This window comes from Glandiceps talaboti, chromosome 2, assembly GCF_964340395.1.
Source record: "Glandiceps talaboti chromosome 2, keGlaTala1.1, whole genome shotgun sequence".
NCBI lineage: Eukaryota > Metazoa > Hemichordata > Enteropneusta > Spengelidae > Glandiceps > Glandiceps talaboti.
In genome coordinates, this window is record NC_135550.1 from 14,167,373 (window position 1) to 14,187,567 (window position 20,195).

Genomic DNA, 20,195 nt, shown 5'->3' on the forward strand with positions numbered 1-20,195 from the left:
AGTAACACAACTCTCACATTCTTACTGGTCAACCATTCCAAAACTTAAAACCGTACCAATTATGGTCTGAAGAAGTGATGTTGTCTTACAGTCATGTCTTTAAATAGGTTTACTGCATAAGACGTCATGTTTTTAAACTTACCGGGTAATGTTAAATTCGTTGTCAATTAGTCGTGCGTAGGTGCTGCCTTTATGAGGGTATTTTTTGTTAAAACATTTCATGGCACATGGAGATCGCCTTCCCCACGTGTACCCGATGTATACATTAGCGAAGGAGCCCGATCCTAGTTTGCTTGATGTATCTACTGCAATTTCGTGTTCTGGAAGCTCTGAGGAAAAAAATTTAAAATTTCGTAAATTGAAGTCTTGCCACTCTTGGCCTATTTCTTTTCAATTATATTCTAGTATATTTACATGTGTTACTCGCACGCACGCACGCACGCACGTACGTACACACACAGACACACAGACACACAGACACACACACATACATACATACATACATACATACATACATACATACATACATACATACATACATACATACATACATACATACACAGACAGACACAAAACGTGCGTTTTATGTCTGGATGTGACTACACCCACCCATATATATATATATATATATATATATATATATATATATGTGTGTGTGTGTGTGTGTGTGTGTGTGTGTGTGTGTGTGTGTGTGTGTGTGTGTGTGTGTGTGTGTGTGTGTAATACTTTGTAACTCATTCGCGCATTATCCAAACCAAAGCTTAGTCTCACTTCACTATATAAAATATTGGTCTGAGGCTAGGTGTAGCTGTTGCAAAGACATACCCAAAAGTTAAGGTTACAAATGCAATCGTAATTTTACTTTACCTGCTAAATCTTCAGTCTTTACACTATTACCGGTGCTATCAGAATCGACATCATGTTTAGGGCTATCAGAATCGACATCATGTTTAGTGCTATCAGAATCGACATCATGTTCAGGGCTATCAGAATCGACATCATGTTTAGTGCTATCAGAATCGACATCATGTTCAGTTGTATCAGAATCGACATCATGTTCAGTTGTATCAGAATCGACATAATGTTTAGGGCAATCAGAATCGACATCATGTTTAGGGCTATCAGAATCGACATCATGTTTAGGGCTATCAGAATCGACATCATGTTCAGTGCTATCAGAATCGACATCATGTTTAGGGCTATCAGAATCGACATCATGTTTAGGGCTATCAGAATCGACATCATGTTTAGGGCTATCAGAATCGACATCATGTTCAGGGCTATCAGAATCGACATCATCTTTAGGGCTATCAGAATCAACATCATGTTCAGGGCTATCAGAATCGATATCATGTTCAGGGCTATCAGAATCGACATCATGTTTAGGGCTATCAGAATCGACATCATGTTCAGGGCTATCAGAATCGACATCATGTTCAGGGCTATCAGAATCGTCATCATGTTCAGTTCCATGAATTTCAATATCTTCTAACTCTGTGTCTTTACAGTCCACTGGTTGTTGTGAATCGGAAAGGGTCATATTCTAGAAAGATGGAAGGTTTTGATTTAAATAAAATTGAATTTACAACTCTTTGTAATTGATGAAATCCAAGTAAGTTATCACAAGGATTTAATTACCAAGAATGCGTAGTGTAGAATATTTTGTTGTCACCATGACAACTTGAAGTTCTCTAAACATCGTCAACGTACGGTATTCACTCACGTATATGGCACGAAACTTTTCAAAAGTTGGAAAAAAAGCTACAGCTAAAGTTCTAAAAATATCGTCAACATATATGATTTAATTTACTCACATCTCCTTTAATTTCTTCATCTTCATCTGATGCACCATCTCTCCTCTTTCTTCGATCTTTACGTGGTTTGCAACCAAACAATCTTCTCATACATTTGCCAATACGACGGAAGAAACGCCAGAATGGCCCCTTTCTTCGTACGTTTACGTTTTCCTCGGGTTTCTTTTCTTGGACATCAACGTTAACATTTTCCAAACTAAAATGACAAAATGTTTACGAAAGATCTTACAATTATGAAATATTTTGCTTTTAATCGAACGATGCTTTAAATTTGATAGAGTAAAATAACTTTTATTAACTTACCAATTGTCAGAAGTGTTAGGTTTTGATATCTGTGACGTAACATCAGAAGTGAGAGAGAGAGAGAGGGGGGGGGGAGATAATATTTTTATCACAACAATAATTTGATATTTTTACTAACGATAGACAATAATTCGATATGTATTTAGAGTCTATCTTTGTATTCAAAGTCATTATATGCATACCTCCCTGTATACGTACTATATAGATATCGTACAAGGTTACATGTTATTGTACTCAGAAATGTTATAAATCAGTAAATCAACGGTATAAGACGACTCTGAATCAGTGATGTAAAGATAAAAAAAACCCACATCTTTATCAATAACACATTATTGTCACTTACCTGCAGCAACTACGGCTAGTGGCAGAACTAAAGGATATACAACCGATATCATTGTGTTTACTACGAAGTTCAAGACGTACTTACAAGTGTACAACTATTGTAAAATAGTTCTGTACTAATAATAGTCGTCGCGGAGAACTGTGGTGAGATTCTATTCGTTGATTCTTTCATGACGTCATAAATCACTCAAAATAGCGTAGATGCTTCGCGGATAAACGTTGCTTCTGCGCGCCGTGATATATTTGTCTTGCGCACAGGTATAAATGCTGCCTAATATTTGAAACCTAGATGGAGACATGGCTTAACAATACGATACAGCAATTAAATTCGATTTATCGAACCAGGACCCAGTAATAATAATAATAATTATGATTTCATATAACGCTTTCCCACTTTGCGCTCAAAGCGCTTTTCAATAATTATTATTACCCCCCCCCCCCCGGCACGGATCTATAGTGGCACAGAAGCCATGCATACTTCCTCAACTCCCTGGGAAGCATACAATCCGTTACAGCCTTTATAAGTGCACAGGATTAAAGTATTCACATTGCGACATATATCCTGTCAGGTTCCCAATTATACAGCTGGGTTGACTGAGGCACAGTCGTGGTTCAAATCTTGCCCAAAGACTTTAACCACTCAGAAACAAACGGCAGCGACTGGGCACGAGCCTTCAACTTGCAGATTCGAAGCCAACCACTCTAACCATTCGCCATATATTTGCAATTGGCATAAGGTATATGTATTTAATTCTGCCTTGTTGTTTGCCAATCAATTATAACATAGAAATTTCCAAAAGTGATTATCTGAAATATAGTATGGATAAACGCATGGGATTTTCACGTGTAAACTTATTGGAATTCCAGCAAATGGGCAAAGGTCTTTCAAATATACTTGACAAGGTGATTGTGGTAATGGGAAATGTTGCACCGAAACAATTCCAATGTAGATTAATATATCAAGGTTCAAGTTCGAGTGAAGTGTACTTCAGAATTCAATGTAGTGGTCACTATTTTTGCTGTATTATATTTTAGATTAAATCAACGCTTTTTGATTCTATAAGAACGAAATGTGACAGTACGCTACCAGGTATCATTTTGATTAAATCTCAGAAATACACAAGAAGTTATGAATGCATTTTTAATATTACTTCTCTGATGAGTTGGGTGACAGCAATACGAAGGTATGTGTGTACGTGTATGCCTTCCTCTGTCTGTCTGTCTGTCTGTCTGTCTGTCTGTCTGTCTGTCTGTCTGTTTGTCTGTCTGTCTGTCTGTCTGTCTGTCTGTCTGTCTCCGACTCTCTCTCTCTCTCTCTCTCTCTCTCTCTCTCTCTCTCTCTCGCTCTCCTCTCTCTCTGTTTATATATGGCTCTAGGCCTACTTCATAGGACATAGTTGAAAAGATTTCACCTACAATGAATCATTGGTACCTTGCTTCAAGTAGACCCATATCAAATAGAGTCAAAATCTACTCTGTAATTTTCTTCTCAACTATTCACGGTATTTACATACAACCTATATACAACTCAAAATCTGGACATTTACGGTCCACTGTAATAATATATGTCATAAAACTCGCAATGCATCGATTCTGAAGAGAATTCAGCATTTTTTCCTGCGATAGCTGATTTTGAAGCCACATACCCTTGACCTTACAAGACTAAATCTTAGGTAACTAACTCTAGTAAAGGTATTGTATGTCATATAATATCATATAGACAACCATTCTCTTAATTTCAAGCATTTTTAATTTACCAGTAGTAATTAAACCTAAAGTATAAAAAATGTTTGACTCGTCTTGTCACGGGTTTAATTCACAAAATGAGAGACATGTATTGAGAAATATAAAGTCACTGACATGTCGAGTTGAAATAAAACTAAAACACGATTTTTAATTTTTTTTTTAAAAGTATGTTATATGTAGTCATACTTTCTCTCGGTCACAGCCTTCAAGAATAGGATGCATTCCTCCTTTCAGCTTTAACCCGCGACCCAATGTAAGTCTACTGTATCGGCCTATATGGTGCAAGTCTAATGCATATGGTATATATGCAAGCGTTAAGAATAGGAATAACACTGCCAACATTGAAAATGCAAAATTTGCATCGATTGTTTTATTCTAATATTATTGCTAAATTTTGGTTTTTGACTACGTGTGGTACTTTCATTCCCCATGAAGTTCGATTACATAAAGCATAGACATTATGTCTATGCATAAATATACATGAATGTACGTGTTACCATGGTTACAAACTCTTACAAAGTCATGGACCACCTAGTTCTTCATTATTCAAATGGTGCACAGGCTAAAGTTACATGTATTCCTGGTCCCAACCAACACGTGTACTACACACCCAGAAATACTGTCTGTGGTATTTGGTCATTGTCACGGTCGCACCAGAAAGCATGTGTTCCTCGGGCCCAAAAACACGAAAACTCCAAAGCTACAGTAAAGCGTGCCCAATTTCAGTCTTTATAGTGCATGTATTTTCTTTCATTCTATGCTTGATGACGTCAAATGAACATTCATTAACAGTTAGCATTCAAACAAACAAACAAACACAAACAAATTTCAACTGTATGCATTTGTCTTTAACAGGATAACCCATCAATTTAATAGTTGGTTATGGTGTGAAATATTGGTTTGCTTTCCAGTTCTTTTATTGGTACAATTTTATTCAGGAATTTTTTTTAGCAAGAGAGCAATATTCATTATCAATGTGAGGTTAAATGGTGTGCAAATATTTTGTGAAGCAGCTGATTTCTCTATCATTTTGGTCTGTGGTGAAATCTGAATGCCTTTACGAAAGAAAGCAAACAAACATACTGGAATTCCATGCATTATAACTTTATTGGTCAATTTTGACTTAACGAGATTAAAGAAAATTTCTCTGTGACATTTCTCAGTGAAAGTTCAAAAACAGCTTATGATTGACAAGATTAGCACTGCACTGGTCACAACCCACAAGTTGTAGTATTCAAACCAGGAATTCGGCTTACGATGTCTTTTTTAACACTACAGCTACCACTTTGAGTTTACAGCAGTACTGGTAACTAAACTTGCACGTCTGGAATGTTCTAGAACTTCAACCTGATAACAAGTCATAAACGATGATCAAAAGTTGTGAACTTAAGTTACAAGACATTTGATTTGATTTGTAAAAATTGCAAATGAAAAAATAACAAAAAAGAGCTAGACTACTATTACATGATTTACCTTCATTTTACATCGTATGTGTCGTACGATAACATGTACAAAACACAGTCATGGAAAAAGTTTACAATCTCATCTGAATTAAAGTCTTCACTATCTACATGTATATGGCTGAATGACATTAATTATATGGTAAATGAACAATATATACATTTAAAAAAAGCTTCGTCTTGTTCTCAGATGTGCCAAAATGTCAAGTCTCAGTACTGGTTCTTTGGTGCAATGCCCTGGTTATACATACAACCCACATTGTATGTAGATGGGCATTTTTTTAATAGCACTATACCAGTGGCTACAAACAAAAATTACAACATTGACAAAAAAAAAAAAAAAAGCTACAATATCAATACTGAAAGTAACAAAAAAAGTGTATCTACATTTATATTGCAACTGTATTTTTAGAGTAAAATAGGGATATAATAATTATACATACAAATAGCTGTACAGTTAAAATCATCTTTACACAACTACAAGAAAATACTGCTTGTTTTACTTGACTCTACTCTACTTACATGGACTAAATATTACAAACAATTATTGTTATGGAAAATAAGCAGATCAAATATTTCCTTTAAATTATCATCTATTTTGAAAGATATAAAGCATATAATATTTTTACATGTGAGTATATCAAAGGAGTTGATACTGTTACTTACTCAAAATGAGATTTACTACACGTTATACCCTCCAATACTTCCTATTATTTACAATACGTTCTCTCAAATTTTGTATCTTCTTTTTTTCTATCTAAATATGATCCACGACTCCTGAGATTTTGATTATGGTTAGATGTAACTAATATTTTGTTGTGTGAATATGTCTTCTTCTGCTGGGTGATAGAGATCGAGCTCGAGAACGACGTGGACTGGGTCCTAAACCTAGGGCAGGGTCTAAGTCTGTCAAACTATGCTCCAAAGAATGAGTGGTCAGAGCATGAGTGTGATGGGCTTGGATTAGTTTCTCCATCCGGGCGATGATTTCATAGTCTGGTACAGCTAGGGTGTTGATATCCATACCCAACATTCGGGCCACGACTTGACGGAAATCAACCAACTGACGCTCACGTCTTGCTGTTTCTTCTAAGAGTGCTTTGGTTGCGCGTAGCTCATTTTCAAGCTGGCCAAGAGTAAGAGAGATTCTTGATCGTTCCTCGGTAGTTTCATGTTCAGTAAAGACCAATTCCTGCTTTATACCAGTAAGTTTACGAGCTTGTTTCTCTCTGGTTTTCTCTAGCTTGTCAATCTCGTTTACAAGAATCTCTATCTTTTCTCGTTGTTGAAGGGACATCAACTACAAAACAGTAAGAAATGATAAGGGTTATAATGACGAATCCTGTGTTTTCCTGGTATTAAATGTACGTGTATGGTCCTGACGAAAAATGAATATATCAACAGCCTCATAACATAACTTCTGAAGATATTCCACAAAACTGAACTAAAAAAGAGTGTAATCATTACACATGTACCAGTGGTTACTTGCAACAGTGTGCAAGGGTTTGTGTGCATACTCCCCCCCCCCCAACCTCCAGCTGTGATATCCAAAGGGAGTTTAGCTGGTACTATACAGATACAAATACAGATGCATGCCAGTGGTATTGAATTGCAGTACACTACCAAAAACATTATAGCATACCTGTATACATATGATATGCAAATGAGAGCACAATCATTCCTTGTACACAAAATCAGTAAGATTTTTATAGAAATTTCCTGTTTCAGATGAACATATGCAATAATAACAGAACCCCATACCGTATGAGTGCCGGTAAGGGTACTCATGCACTCATGTTTGCAGTGTTTGCTGCTGCAGTTTCACTTGCTACACTGAGGAAAGTACGGCCACTAGAGAACACTGAAAACATTCATGCAAATACCCTGAGTGTGCCACACTTGCATTCACATGTCATGGGGTTCTGTCATATAACTAAACCTGATGAAAGATGATAGACTATATATTATAAGTAGCAGACCTCTTTGACGCTTGGTCTTAATCAATATCTGTTTTTTATGTCTTCGTATGCATTACACTGAGTATCTTTCAAGAAATGTTGGATACAAGTCAAGTAACTGTATACGAGAACCGAGATAAAATTTTACCTTCAAATTACTAGTATCAAGAAGCTGTGCTTTAAGATCTCTGATAGTCTCTCTTGCTGTTCCCAGTAGACCTCTGAGTCTCTCATTCTCCTTTCTCACTCTTCGGTAGCTGTAATCTAGATCATCTCTATCTTTCTGTAAATCAGAGCGTCCAACCAATCCCCCTTCCAAGTTATTGATCTTCTTCCTTAGCAGATCCAGGTGAAGGTCTTTACTCTCCAGTTGCTCTTTCAAGTTCTTGACCTTGCGTTGCAGATTGTAAATAGCGGTGGTCTTATCATGCACGGCATCACCCTCCAAGCGGACCAGCTGCTCAGCTCTGGACATCAAGGCATCACCTGTCATGTCAAACCCAACATCAAGAGCCATGTGGTCCATTTTCATGATGGCTGCTAACCTCTGTAAGAATTTCATATACTATTCATACAGACACAAAAAAAAAGAAAAGAAAAAGAAAGAGCAATGGTAAGCCTCTAACTGCAGCATGCAATTGCAACTTATGAGCGGGTAGGTATTTAAAAGCAAAAGGTGACCAAAATCATAAAAAAAATCTGAGGAAAATAAATACGGGATTTGACAAAGATAAGCAGTGCAAGCCACTAAATCCACGAAGGTGATGACATGGGTAATTTTTGAAAATATAAATGACATCATAAATAATAAATGTCCTTTGAGGACCATAGCAAGACATTACAATTGGTGCAGTTTGGTTTGTGAATATGACATTTACAATCAATATAATACTAAATATTGTTTTCATCATGCAATGTATATATATATGCCTACCCTTTCTTTTTCAGAACGTAGTCCATCTCTGAAAACTGCAGTGGAGGTGAGCTCGCCTTCAACACCACTTAATCTTGCTTTTAGCAAGTCAAGTTCATCTTCAGCTTCTTTGGCACGATTGATAGCAGCCTGGTAGAGTTTGACCTGACTATCTAGTTGATCATTAAGGGACCTCACTTTGTTATCAAGAATATCAACTTGCTGTAAGAAATGAAAAAAAAATAGAAATGCATGTTATCACTGAATGAAATTTAGTCTCACTGATGCTTTAAAAGTGTAATATCGTGCATGATACCACATATATTCAGTCTGATCTGAGGAACACCTTTTTAAATGATTAGTGTGCACACAACAACCATTTGATTGAAACTGTATACATTTGCTTGATATAGTAAAGACAGTTCTAGGTAATAATTGACTGCTTTACTGCACCGCCAGAATCTAGGCAATGGCAACTGGTACATGTGTGTAACATTTGTAAATGAGCTGAAAACTGTGACCAAAAGCACTTAAAGGAATCACAGTGGTAAAAGAACCCCCAAAAACCTCAAATATGATAACTTACAGCATATTTCTGATGATCTTTCACTTGTAGCTGTGTTACTCTTTCCTTGATTGCGTCTTCACTGTCACTGCACACAAAGTAACTGTCACTCAGAATGGTTGCAAGAGACTCTTTGAAGGCTTTGAGAGTTGTCATGGCAACTTGAGCATTGTATTGATGATTCTTCAATTCACGATCCATGCTGGTTACTCTGGTGTCACGCTGTTCCAACTCCATACGTGTTGAGTCCCAGGCTCTCTGGTTGGCATTTATTCTTTCTTTCAACAGCTGCACTTCACGTTCAAGCTCATTCCTCCTCAGAATAGAAGAATCACGTTCCTGCAGGTATAAAGAAAATAAATGATGAGAACTACTTCTATTCAATCTGTGAATCATGTTTCCTGTACAAATGACAGAATAAATAGATAAGTACAGTGACCACATTTGTGCTCATAACAACAACAATACATATTCTGTCAACCTACACATATTTGCCAAAGAAGAGTTTTCATGAATTTCGTCAAAAAATAAAACACAGGAAAAATATGTGTCTTCTGACCATAAACAGTGTACTAGGCTCAGTAATGTGCAAAAAACAAAAGTCTTTGGAAACAAACTGAACACCTTGAAATTGTACAATTGTTTTCTAGCAATAATATCCACCCTCATAAACCACAGACCGCTTTACAACACCGTCCGAAACATACCCGCCAAGAGGCACTTTATATTTTGTTGCCTCAGTAGAAATATTTGCACAGGCTTGTGAGAATGCAATAATACCTAGGTTCACAGTATGTAGTATGTTAATTTTACAGACTTGAACTTGATTTTTAATTTGTTTAATTTTCTGTTACAATATACCGATTATTATTTTGATTAAAACAGACTAAGAATTAACTTGATAAAACTTACAGATCTGAGAGATTCAATGCTAAGAATAGTTGACGATGTTGATTTCTGTTCACGTGAGATTTCCGATACCAGTCTCATGATTGTTTCTCTGCTTGCCTTGGATTCCAATTCAGCACTGCTGAGGTGGTCAGTCAGTGTAGTAAGCTTGCCTCTCAGCAGCAAATTCTCTTGGACCAAGTCACTCAGCTGAGATCAAATAAAACAGAAGCACAAGTTTGTATAATGTAAATAAGCAATTCAATTTAAAGGCTTATCAATGATTCCAACTCACCAGGGGAAAAGTAGCTTATATAACTTATCACTCAAACGTTGCTATAGAGATATCTAAATATCAGATATTTAAAAAGTTGGGTTCAAAGTATTATCCTTTATGTGAAGCATCATTATAAGCTGCAGATATTAGATTATTATTAGATTGCATTTAATTTTCTACCTTTGCAGTATGCCCTCCAGCAAGCAGACTCCCTTCAATTCCTAAAGCATTGCAGACTTCTAAATTGAGTTCAGTATACTTCCGGTCTGCTGCAATGGCCTTCTGCACTGCTTCATCCCTCTCTATTCGTATAGAGCGTATAAGTGCCTCCAGTTCTAAGATGCGTGCATTTTGATCCTTGGTGTCTCTCTGAAGTGTTGCGATTGCAATCTCACCACGAGACTGTGCTGTTTCTAATGACCCTGTTTCAGTTTCAATGATGCGAAGGCGTTCTTTCAGAGATGCAATGAGTGCAGCTTGTCTTGTCTCATTTTCCTTGTACAAAGCAATTTCACCTTTTAAATCATTGATTTGAAGTTCTTTTGATGCGAGCTTGGCCTCTAAATTCCTTGTCTGTTCGAATGAGAGGTAAAAAATGCACTGTATCAATTTCATATCAGACTTTATATCACTGATTATTACTTAAACCAAAAATGAAATCAACACACTTTTTTTGCTGGTAAATGGAACAGCACACGCGACATGGGTCATAACATGAGTGTTAAGCATAGAATATTACCCAGCCAATATTTTATAAGAGCATATATACAAGCAAGTTTTAAAGGAAAATTACTAACAGAAGTGATCACTTTGCAGGGGAAGGAAAGTGACTTACCTCAGACTGTAGTCTATCATGTTTTATTTGTAAAGCTGCCAATTCTGAGCGTGATGTTTCTACCTCAAGACGATAATGGGGATCTTTGCTTCTTCGTAATTCGCTTTCATAAAAAGTATCAATCTGAATAAGGGAGAAACATCATATCATTTAGCTGAGCTTGAATTACTTTAACAACGTTCCTTCATGCAGCCTTATGATTCCTCAGTTTTCTTAAAACAGTTTGTGTGAACCGTTTATCACTGAATAACATTACTTGTAGGCATCAAAACAGTCTTCATATATTAAACATACATTTAGTTACAAAATGTATGTGTGGTAGGTGGAAATCAATCATTTTAATTTTAAGCAAAGTAACGACAATCAAAATAACCAATCATTTTCAGAATTCAGAAACCATTCTGGTGGCTACAGTGAAGAAGACAAAATCTAAGCTACTTTTCTTTTAGACATAACTGCTAGAAACAGTACATATAACGAACAGACTTTTAAAAAATCAAGCAAAATCAGCATACAACATTTACTACTGATGTGGCTGTAGTTATAACGACAGGGGGGTATGACACAGAGCTGGCCACTTTGCGGTAACTCATACTTGGGTTGATTTACAAATAGCAACGGGACCATTATCTACTGGGATTCAGTTAGACAATGGTAACTATACACCAATAGAACAAGAATGGATAGCCACTGCATGTCAGTTATTGTCCCGGTTGCTTGAGGACAAACATGCAGTGTCAAATAGGCTATGGGCTTTCGTTTTATGCGTACTATCATTGTATTATTGACCAAACCCTTTTCAATGATCCTATTCTCTCTTATCAAAATATATTATGTTATTACACTTTGAAAAGAATATTATTTTAGTATACAAAATGACTAAAATAAAATATTAAGGCAAATAGTGTTATAACTTATATCAACTTTCACTATACTGGTATTAGTTAGCCAGTGTTTGATACTGTGTACTGTAACTAAATGATAGAGTGATGTAGAACTAATCAATTGAAAGCGCAGAAACAAGCACACCACAATGAAAATATTTGTAATAAAAACAAGTTGATTTCTTTGGGCTTACCTTTGTGGTATCATCGAAGGCTCTTCGAAGTCTTGGTGATTCAGTACTGTCAATAAAAAAACAAAAAGAATTGTTAGGATACCAAGCTTTGATAGTATGGTATGAAATAAAATGAACTAAGATACATTGTATAACATTGTATCAATATTAGTATTATTACATGTAATGTTTGTGACTGTGGTCTGATGGTAACGGCAGCCCGTTAGTGAGACGTGATACACTTTGAGCAAACACAGTTTGAGTTCTTGACAGTTACGAAGGGTGATTTGCACAGTAGTAGGCGTCGTCACATGCTGGAATAACAATTGTTGTCAAACGTCGTCTATTTAACCCTAACAACGACCTCAAGGAACATGATATCCATACGGAACCTACCACAACTAGAAAAAAATCAAAATATTCTGATATTCACCTTGATAATTCTGAAATCAAACGATCCTTCTTCTCAAGTTCGCTCTTGTATAATTTGACCTGGTCGTGAAGCTGTAAAATAAAAGGAAGACGTTACTAGTATCTTTACCAGGCGTGACAAAGAGAACACACAATTTGAAAACGAGAGTATCACATACACTTCCAAATCGGTGCATAAATATTCTATCAAATGTATACCTCGTGGACAAGCTTGTGCGTTGAATGTGTTGTTGGTCTTACTGGTGGGCTTGGTGACCGTAGTAAGGCCGAGGGAGCTGACCGGTTGTGTATCCATCTCTCGTCTGCTAAACGATCGAGAACGATGCTATCGTCAACTATTCTCGTTGGACTATGTACACGGTGGTGGGACTCGAGTAACGAAGCATGCCGAGGTATGTGGGGTAGAGAGTCGAGAGGATCTTCTCTGCTTCTGTAATACGACATTTCCAATCTTTAAAATGTTATATATTCCTCAAGGTTATGGATAGATTGTCTGCAGGATGGGGGAATAGGAGGAAATACTCTTGGATCAACGGCGATGTTCTAATGTGTACGATGTGTGGTCGACCAGGGCAACGCGAAATAAACACAGGAAAATAAAATGCCCTGCCTCGTTCTCATAGCTATTAACATAAATTAGCAGCTGCTATGCAAATTTTATCAACGTTATGGGGTCACAGAGTAGGGGTCAGCGTAAGGTTACTCAGATTGTATCCCATAATACAGCGCGCGTTCACCGGCTTAGTAGTTCCGCTGTGTCGCTTTACCTGCTTCGTACAAAAAATGTCGTATAAATATAACTCTTTCGGCGGCAAGCTGTCAAAAACTAGCACTAACGTCGCCTATCACCCCGAGGTAAGATAATGTAGTTGTATGTTGCATGATTCCGTGTGTAGATGTTACAAGAGGGGTGTTTGTTTAAAGTTGTAGACGTACTCCAGACGACCGGTGTCTTTGCACTTTACGAGAGCTGTAGTATCATCACGTCCACACGGCCATGGCCGTTGCACGTTGGTTGTCGCGAGGACAATTTACTTCACGATACCACCCATATATCTCCACCATTGTAATACTGACACCATCGCAATTAGTAATGTTATGATAGTTTTGTATATTGGTATCATTGGGCATTCTCACAACGAGACTTGAGTGACACTACTGATACTAGTGTGAAACTTAGTGTCATTTCACAGTCAGTCCCCCTATCAACATAATTCATATTGAGATTATACGCCGACAAAGTATTGATTGTCTGAGTGCTGTGATAGATCATAGATGTATTAGTGAGACTCACTAATACATCCATGGATAGATCAAGTGTGGTTAAACTATGCACGCAGAATGACATTATTCTTGACGTACAGTAGTATTTCTGGTATTGAATCTCACGGTTAGCAACTTAGACTAACCGGGAGACTCAATACCAGAAATACTACTAGTACATGTACAAGAATTGTAAATACATGGCACAGTTTACCAGTAAACAATCGTTAATGCACAAACAGTTAATGCCTTCAAAAATTAGTATGAAGCTCTGCTGACACATATGAACTAACAAATTTTGAGTATCTACATATACGTTATCCCAACTCAACTGAACTGATACCACTTGTTGGCAGTGATAAATTTCTGGCTGCTTGAGTTATTACTCCAGCAGTACTGAAGATTTGCCCTTATCTCGTAAGAGTATGACCAGCTATAGCTGAAATACTGAAATAAGTTTCTCCTAGTGTTGGTCAGTCACTGACTGCAGTGGATTTCAAACCTTTGGACTTGACCTGCAATCCTCAGGTGTAACTCATTTGCCCCCAGAATTCATGGTACCTACAAAAGCATTTTACCTCATGTTTGAGGGTCAGAATAGAACAAGAAGGATGATTTATTCTTACAAGTGCCTATAGTAATGCATGTGAAGTGTGTAGAGTGGAAGTTATGGTGTCGACCAAGAAATTGAATGTTCATTATTTTTATGATGCACCTAGGGAGTAATATTCTATTTCAGGTACTGAGAATTCTGACATTCTTACAAAAGATATATATCCTTGATTTCAGGGTTTAAAAGGAAAGGTTGAAGAGAGACCACCAATAAGATGGGCACAGAAACCTGTCCCTTATTCACCTACTACTAATCCAATGGGAGGTGATGGGATGCTTGGTGTCCGTAATCAAGTATACAACAAGCAAAGGGTGTTTCAGGTTAGTCTGAAAAGAAATCCACAGTCATAATTTAAGACATGTTTTTTAGCACAACTGAATACTAGGTATGCTATAGCCATCACAAAATGAATGTATTTGTGTGTGTATAATGAATTCAGATAATGAATAAGAATAACTTCCTGACATGTTGATTAATTATTGCAATCAGCTGTCCAGTTTGTCACGTGATCAGATAATTTCAATATGTTGGTCACATAAAGAGTGTGCTTTGATGTTGACTTCAAGTTACAAAATGTCAGTCTGATCATGAAATGACACCGACACTTATATAAAACAAATCTGTGTTGACACAGTAATGGTTGAGGTATAACGACAGTGTAACACTTTTGCAAAGGTTTCTGATAACCAAATAATTATGTCAAAATATTGTGTCAGTTGTCTGAATACCTGTTTAAGAGTTGTACCAGTTGATCAAACATGATTCTACATGTGGATGAAAATAAGCTTAACATGAAGATATCTTGAAATTAAACAAAGCTTACCACCTAAATCCATAAAGTTACAAACAGTGACAGTTTATTTATATACTTCTGTAACGTAATCTTTTTCACAATCATTTTCATCATTTTCCTTTTTTGCCTTTCAGAGAAGCAGCCTCCCAGTTCATCTCAAAGGTGGAAGATTCGATAAGATTTTGTACGTAGCTACTTTGGCTGGCTGTGTGTTTGGCACAGGATGGACCTTTTATGAACTTTTTAAAGCATCCATGCCCAGGAAGAATGAGTAACTTATGGCTGTTGTGGAAGCCAACAAATCATTAATGCCAGTGAAGTCGTCATCTGAAGGAAATGAGATGGACACAACTTTGGCTTGAGTGATATAACATCGATAGGATTGATGCAGTGAATAGAAGCATGACTGGCAGTGTTATTTTTTAACTGTGTGATGGAAACAAATTTGTAATTATACATAAAGTGCTGGCTATGACTTGCAATGCATTGGTTGTTTTTTTGGAACATTTATGTGTATTATATTAAAATCTAGCTTCACAAAATTTAAACTTGATATATATCTGTGTTGACTATTGATTGATTAGTTGTACATCTCAGCAGCGAGTGGCTTCCCACAGTCTTCCAAGATACCTTTCTCTCTGTTGATATGGTAGAGAGTGAAGGAAAGATCAGCCTGTATAGAGAAATAGCTATCTGATCTCACAATTCATGTTTATGCGATAGTAATAGTTGTCCTCTGTGTTGTACAGGTTGTTAGTTTGGGCCAAATCTATTTCTAGAAAATGAAAAAAGTGCACTGAATTCTATGACGTTTTTTCCAACAATCCCAATATTACTCCTCCCCCTGTAGTTATAAATGGCAGTGGAGAGGGTAGGAGGTTAATGTTTCAAAAATGAATACTAAATGAATGATATTACATAGAAATGATAAGAATAGGTATGGGTACCATTTATTCAAATCTCATTCTCTGGGTGATTAAACAAGGATAGAATAAGTGGAAACAACCTTTCTACATGACCAGGATAAACCGAATCTTGTTTAATTGATCCACAAAAGACAATGGATTTCACATTCAGTTCCTAATTGTGTTCAAATATGGCTTGCATTGACTACATAATCATGTTCATTCTGCGCTATGTATAAACACATAGACCCTACACAAAAGGGTCTATGGTATAAACATCTCACAAACATGATTGTAATGTATGGTTAGAGGTGTGACAATTCCCGTGAATTTTTGCATTTATTTCAACCATGGCAACAGCAAAATTAGATTTTATATATAGCGTTCACCTTCTCCAGCTGTGCCTGTATAATTTTGATTACTTCACATAAAGTAAGATTGTCACAATATGAAAAGACTAAAACACTACTTGAAAAGATCACCATCTTTATAAATTAGCAGAAAAAATAAAACAAATATATATATTAATATGCTGTAAATTTGGCAATTAATATCTGTAATGCACAAGCAAAGCGCTTTCCATGATCTGCAATAGAAATGTTAGCCATCGATATTGATGTATCCACAGACCCTACACGAAACATAGACCCTTTCGTTTAGGTTCTATGATGTACCATATATGTAGTAGTACTTACACACAGACTTGGAACCTTGTCTGTAGCCTTACTGTGATGGATCTGTGGTGCGGTGATAGGTCGTCATGTGCGCCCTCTATGACTATGTATAACAAACAATATATTCGCACTGCTTGCTGGGATTGCATGCGCCATTGCTATTTTGTAGGTTTACACGGACTCAATCGTAAAGAGTTTTTAGCAGATAATAGCCAAAAAGTACACCATGAATCGAGTTCTGGTAAGTGTCGTTGATTGTGGTATATATGGAGGATTTTTGCCAATAGAGAGGTCTCTGGTTTATGGGACAAAACAAATTATTCGTGTACATAACGTCAGAACTGTGAACAAGGTCGTTCTAAACTTCCACCGCCCGGCATAACGCGATGTTGTTTTGATCCGTGGTTTGTTCTCATTTTGGTGATCGTCCGGATATGATAAAGTTTTCAACTAATTTTACACTAAATGTGTCAAATGAAACCGTTCACTTGTAATATTCACCACATGTAATACTGTAATATTGGCCATCATGGCGAGCGTAATGCCAAAGGTCACACATGAGCATACTACGTAGTATTAGAGATTTCAAGCTATTTTAGAAAACATGTGTTGTGTTATTTTTTTATATTCCAGTTGAAAGAAAATGATGAAAGGAATATATAGCTCTTTGAATTTTAAAAATCTGATATTCCTAAGCCGAGATATCAACTTTTTCAATGATCGAAAATGGACTATGTATTCAGAAAATGACTGCCATCATAGCCTAGTAGTACATCATTTAGCACACTGCACTAGCAATGTAGCAGCATAGCATGCATAGTACTACAGCAGGATAGTTTAACTTTTACGTGCTTGACCCTACACGGAGAATCAAGTCGTCCATCCTACCTCCATGAATCATGTACGCCTCCTTCCTACCCCCATACATACATCATTTGCAAGCAGTACTACTACTAGTATAATAATACTGTACTTAATAGTCCTGCTTGCACACAAAGTACAGGATTACTAGATTCTGACATTGTCCCATTCCCTCCAGTGTAGGGACAATGTTAGAATACTCTTGTCTGCTACCAGTCGTACATTTAGTAGTAGTCCACTACAACTTACAAACTACATTTTTCAAGGAATTATCTCTAAACACATCAATTCATCACAGCTGATTTGACAAAATAAAGAGCAAAAATGTTTACATAAATGTTGATGCAATGATGGCTAACCACATCCGTGACCAATTATTTTCTATGTTGTCCACCATCACGATCAAAAGTAGTCCTGCTGACAGAGTACAGGACTTTATTCTGACATTGTCCTTAAAACTTATCCCGTCTGCCAGCAGGACTAGATCAACAGAGAAGTTATAAAATTTGAAGTATGTTGTGTATAAATAATGTTAAATGTACAACAAACAATTATAAAAAAAAGTCGTTTTGTACTTATTGTTGTCAACACAAGACACATTTTGACAATTGCTAGTGAATGATACAAAACAGAGCTTTGTAGATTATCAAAACTGTGCATGACATGATTGATTGCACAACAACATTCTAATAAGAATTGTACTTTTTGATACAAAGCAAAAAAAGACTCGCCCATCAATCACTGTCATTTGTGTTTAGTTACTCAATATCAGAAAAATGAATTATTTTGTTTTAGGAGTTTTTTAGTCAATCTTTAGGTTCTATATATTAGTTTATACTGTGTGATACACTCTTACGTTGTGCAAAGTTTCGCAATGATATCATTAGATTTAAATTTGGTAGGAATATATAGTTGTATATTTCTTAAAAAGAATATTTGAACTTGGCCATATGTACTTCAGTTTCAGGCCTAACATGCTTAGTTATCATAATGTGGGTAAAATGTAGTTGATGTAGAGCATGAATGAGCTGACTGTACCAAAAATAACTCCATGTTTCTGTGATTTGTTTGCTTTGACAGGCTGTAAGGAACCTTGTACCAAGGGCAAGAACCAACCTTGTAACTAGCAAGAGAGGAGCTCAAAACAAAGTATATGAAAACCAGAAGTTGTTTCAGGTATTCAAGTCTTGTTACTGTTCCTTGGTTCTAGAATAAGTATCAGCATTGTTTGGAATGAGAAGGTCTAAGATAGCTATTTTGTCACATCTCGGCAGGCCGAGAGTGTGGCACAGCCAGTTTGAGATAGCTGTTTTCTCACATCCTGGCAGGCTGACAACAAGTACCAATACTTGACTTTATTAAAGTTCAAATTTTTTGCCCTAATAAAAGATGACATGACCACACAACAATGATCTAAGATGAAATATCTCGCTCTTGTTGAGGAGTTTTTGTCTCATACAAGCTGGAGAATTTCCCAACTCATGTGAAATGTTCCATCTTGGGCCCATTGGGTGTGGAATTTCTAGTATTCCCACAAATGTACTGTTTGTAGCTTTACAAGTAAACGTTGGATAAACCTTGTTTCAGCTTTCTTCAATCTTGAGTACTCGATATCTTCTAGGAATAAGTAGTTTTCTGTCCCACTCTTTTGATCCTAAATTTTATTTTATTTTACCTATAAATGTACATTGTATGCTGTAAAGGATAGTTAATTTCAACCTCTTTGATTTGTCAGAGAGGGAACTACATCATATTTGTTGTTCAAAACAGATGACGTACATGAACTGAACACTTTGTTGGGATTGCTAGACTTGTTACTGTATATCGTCATATTTCAAGAACCATGTATATGATAGCTATGTCAAAGGATGGGGGTCTATTATAGTACTGCAATCATTGTAAACAATTTGTAACATTTTCCTAATCTGATAAGACAAAATTAATTTATCTTTATGGATGTTTTTATCTTTTTTTTTGTTACCGTAGGAGCCAAATAACCGACCTATCCATCTGAAAGGTGGTACTTTTGATAACCTGTTATACAAGGCTACCATAGGTAGTGTCATTTTTGGTACACTGTGGACCTTTTATGAATTAGGCAAAGCTTGCTTACCTCAGCAGCCCAAGTAGAAACATGACAGCAATGAAGGAGCAGCTGGTGTCCTCAGGAATTGGCACTTTTTGGCAGTTCTTCATTTAAACAACCAACAACCAAATAGACTCTAACCTGCTGTATTTATCCAAGGGTGCATGCTGTTTTATGTTTTGTACGTGTGCTGGGATGTGATGTGATTGTTCATATATAATTCATTGTACAATGCTGTGCAGTTTTACACATGAAACAATGTTTGATTTGATCCAATTTGTGTAATAAAGAAATTAGTGTTACACTTAACATCTTGTCTAGTAGTTGTCATATTCTATGTCTGTTTAAAAACTGTAAAGCCTAAAAGAAATTGTTTGGTTCCTGCTACCCGATTCCCACCTAGTTTTCAC

The 20,195-nt window shown here is 36.5% G+C and overlaps 3 protein-coding genes across 5 annotated transcripts; 2 read left to right on the top strand and 1 right to left on the bottom strand.

The window, feature by feature from the left end:
- Positions 1-5,299: 5,299 nt before the first annotated feature.
- On the bottom strand, positions 5,300-13,154 carry LOC144452866 (coiled-coil domain-containing protein 170-like). 3 transcript variants are annotated; one of them, XM_078144070.1, is made up of 10 exons: positions 12,789-13,154; positions 12,592-12,662; positions 12,180-12,225; positions 11,102-11,224; positions 10,447-10,839; positions 10,014-10,199; positions 9,123-9,440; positions 8,558-8,758; positions 7,772-8,170; positions 5,300-6,965 (listed from the first exon to the last, which is right to left on the bottom strand). In XM_078144070.1, exons 1-10 carry the CDS (start codon positions 13,032-13,034, stop codon positions 6,471-6,473), a joined length of 2,478 nt encoding a protein of 825 aa, XP_078000196.1. In that variant the 5' UTR covers positions 13,035-13,154; the 3' UTR covers positions 5,300-6,470. The 3 variants fall into 3 exon arrangements, with proteins under 3 accessions (XP_078000196.1, XP_078000187.1, XP_078000204.1); XM_078144061.1 differs by having other exon boundaries at positions 7,772-8,188; XM_078144078.1 differs by lacking the exon at positions 10,447-10,839 and having other exon boundaries at positions 7,772-8,188.
- Positions 13,155-13,311: 157 nt separating this feature from the next.
- LOC144453595 (cytochrome c oxidase subunit 7A2-like, mitochondrial) lies at positions 13,312-15,806 on the top strand. The gene is made up of 3 exons (XM_078144919.1): positions 13,312-13,445; positions 14,643-14,786; positions 15,394-15,806. Exons 1-3 carry the CDS (start codon positions 13,374-13,376, stop codon positions 15,532-15,534), a joined length of 357 nt encoding a protein of 118 aa, XP_078001045.1. The 5' UTR covers positions 13,312-13,373; the 3' UTR covers positions 15,535-15,806.
- A 1,159-nt stretch (positions 15,807-16,965) lies between these two features.
- LOC144453448 (cytochrome c oxidase subunit 7A2, mitochondrial-like) lies at positions 16,966-20,070 on the top strand. Its single transcript, XM_078144750.1, has 3 exons — positions 16,966-17,079; positions 18,780-18,875; positions 19,686-20,070. Exons 1-3 carry the CDS (start codon positions 17,065-17,067, stop codon positions 19,827-19,829), a joined length of 255 nt encoding a protein of 84 aa, XP_078000876.1. The 5' UTR covers positions 16,966-17,064; the 3' UTR covers positions 19,830-20,070.
- The last annotated feature ends 125 nt before the right edge of the window (positions 20,071-20,195 follow it).

Bases quoted from the DNA above. Each gene is read 5' to 3' on its own strand.
- LOC144453448 (XM_078144750.1), top strand. The intron at 18,876-19,685 runs GTATTCAAGTCT...TTGTTACCGTAG, and splicing joins AAAACCAGAAGTTGTTTCAG to GAGCCAAATAACCGACCTAT.
- LOC144452866 (XM_078144061.1), bottom strand. From the start codon at position 13,034: ATGTCGTATTACAGAAGCAGAGAAGATCCTCTCGACTCTCTACCCCAC. The intron at 11,225-12,179 runs GTAAGCCCAAAG...TCCCTTATTCAG, and splicing joins CCTTCGATGATACCACAAAG to ATTGATACTTTTTATGAAAG. The intron at 9,441-10,013 runs GTAAGTTTTATC...TTATACCTGCAG, and splicing joins GCATTGAATCTCTCAGATCT to GAACGTGATTCTTCTATTCT.
- LOC144453595 (XM_078144919.1), top strand. From the start codon at position 13,374: ATGTCGTATAAATATAACTCTTTCGGCGGCAAGCTGTCAAAAACTAGC. The intron at 13,446-14,642 runs GTAAGATAATGT...CCTTGATTTCAG, and splicing joins ACGTCGCCTATCACCCCGAG to GGTTTAAAAGGAAAGGTTGA. The intron at 14,787-15,393 runs GTTAGTCTGAAA...TTTGCCTTTCAG, and splicing joins ACAAGCAAAGGGTGTTTCAG to AGAAGCAGCCTCCCAGTTCA.